The sequence below is a fragment of the Pundamilia nyererei genome, unplaced genomic scaffold (assembly GCF_000239375.1).
Source record: "Pundamilia nyererei isolate P.nyererei 1_Seehausen unplaced genomic scaffold, PunNye1.0 scaffold03246, whole genome shotgun sequence".
NCBI lineage: Eukaryota > Metazoa > Chordata > Actinopteri > Cichliformes > Cichlidae > Pundamilia > Pundamilia nyererei.
In genome coordinates this window covers 2,318-4,003 of record NW_005190647.1, presented here as the reverse complement: position 1 = coordinate 4,003, position 1,686 = coordinate 2,318, and the positions used below count along the sequence as shown (strand labels likewise).

The following is a 1,686-nucleotide window of genomic DNA, read 5'->3' as shown; positions in this document are numbered from 1 at the left end:
TCCATACTGGGACAATATTAGGACATGGAGAGATTTCCATAAATTCTGGATTGTCACCCATCCATAGAACATGTGCTCTGTTGTTTCCAAAGTTGTTTTACAAATATAACAGTTGTCTAACACAAATTTAAATCTGTCTCTCATCAATTCATTGGAGGGGTAAATATTTTTTGTAGTTCTAAAATGGACTTCTTTAAATTTGGGGGAATTGGAAATTTTAAATATTTGGTTCTGATCAACGAGATCTCAGATTTGTTATAATCTAAATTGATTATTGCATGTTTCATTAACCAAGTCAAGTCCATCTAGTTTAATTTTATGTAAATTTGGAGTCGGTATATTTGAAAAATTGTTCTTTATCGTATTTACAAGGACTATTGGGATATTCTGTGAAACCTTTTTATAGAACTCGAACGAGCAACTCATGTCATATTTCTCATTATGCCTGTTTAATTCAAGTATATCTCCATTTCCATCCATTATGTGTCACAGACCAAATTTATTTTGTCATCCATTCTTCCACAAACATAGATTTCCCCCGATTCAATATCACCCTATTATTCCACAATGTAACGTTGTGGGGACTAAAGTTATTTTTAAACATTAATTTCCAATTTAACAAAACTTGTTGATGAAATTTGGAAAGTTTTATGGGTAGTTTAGACATTTCAAAATCACATACTAAAAGGAATTGGATCCCCCCAACTTTGTTGAAAATAAGAGATGGTATCAAGAACCAGATCTCATTATCATTTTTTAAGAAAGATCGGAGCCAATTAATCTTTAATATGCCATTCATTATTTCAAAATTGATTGCTTTTAAACCCCCTCTTCATAGTCTTTTATCAAGTCCCTGTTATGATTACTGGATGCTAAAGGGTGGAATGTTGGGGGGATTCTGTAAGTTTTTGCTTCTTCCTAATCACTTTTTTTTTGAACATGTTGTTATTGATTTTGTTAAATAATCCAAATGAATTTTAATGTTTCTGCTTCCTGATGTTTTAATGCATGAACTCTTTAAACCTCTGTGATTCATGCTGGTTTCACCTCTGACCTTCATTACCTCACCTCCTCCAGCCTCTCTGGGTGACGTGTCACGCTTCGCTGTGAGTTTCAGCGACCTCGCCGAGGTGGACTCGTACCTGTCGCTTAACGTGAGCTCCGCCTGGTGCCTCACCGCCCGGGTGCTGCAGGCATTCCCGCAGCGCCCAGGTCTGAGGCGCACCGTGGTGAACATCAGCTCACTCTGCGCCATCAAGCCTTTCCCATCCTGGGCGCTCTACTGCACTGGGAAGGCTGCCCGGGACATGATGTTCCAGGTGCTGGCACTGGAGGAGCCGGACGTCCGGGTGCTCAGCTATTCACCAGGTGAGGCAGGGGGCGTGGCCTGCTGAGCTGGTTCGGTTTTCCATGAAAAGACAAGAAGCTCACTGAAGGCAAAATACTTCAGATGTGAGTATGGAGGGCTGAAAGGGTCAAAATTCAAATCAAACTGAAGGATGTGAGGACACAGATTACGAATGTGGGTTTAATAAAATACTTCCATGGCTTTTAGCTGAATAGTATAAAAAATTTAAAAAAATAAAATAAAATTCAGACTGTAAACAAAATAAAATGAATTCATTGTGAAAAAGGACAAAATTAAAATTTTAAAATAAGTTTTAAATGTTTTTAAATGTGGTTTTT

At 37.7% G+C, this 1,686-nt stretch overlaps 1 protein-coding gene across 1 annotated transcript; it reads left to right on the top strand.

Annotated features, from left to right (window-relative positions):
- Nucleotides 1-1,019: 1,019 nt before the first annotated feature.
- On the top strand, nt 1,020-1,455 carry LOC102198705 (sepiapterin reductase). The gene has a single exon (XM_005755789.2). The coding sequence runs from the start codon at nt 1,035-1,037 to the stop codon at nt 1,392-1,394; it is 360 nt and encodes a 119-aa protein (XP_005755846.1). The 5' UTR covers nt 1,020-1,034; the 3' UTR covers nt 1,395-1,455.
- Nucleotides 1,456-1,686: the final 231 nt, after the last annotated feature.

Coding starts and splice junctions, on each gene's coding strand:
- LOC102198705 (XM_005755789.2), top strand. CDS start 1,035: ATGCTGGTTTCACCTCTGACCTTCATTACCTCACCTCCTCCAGCCTCT.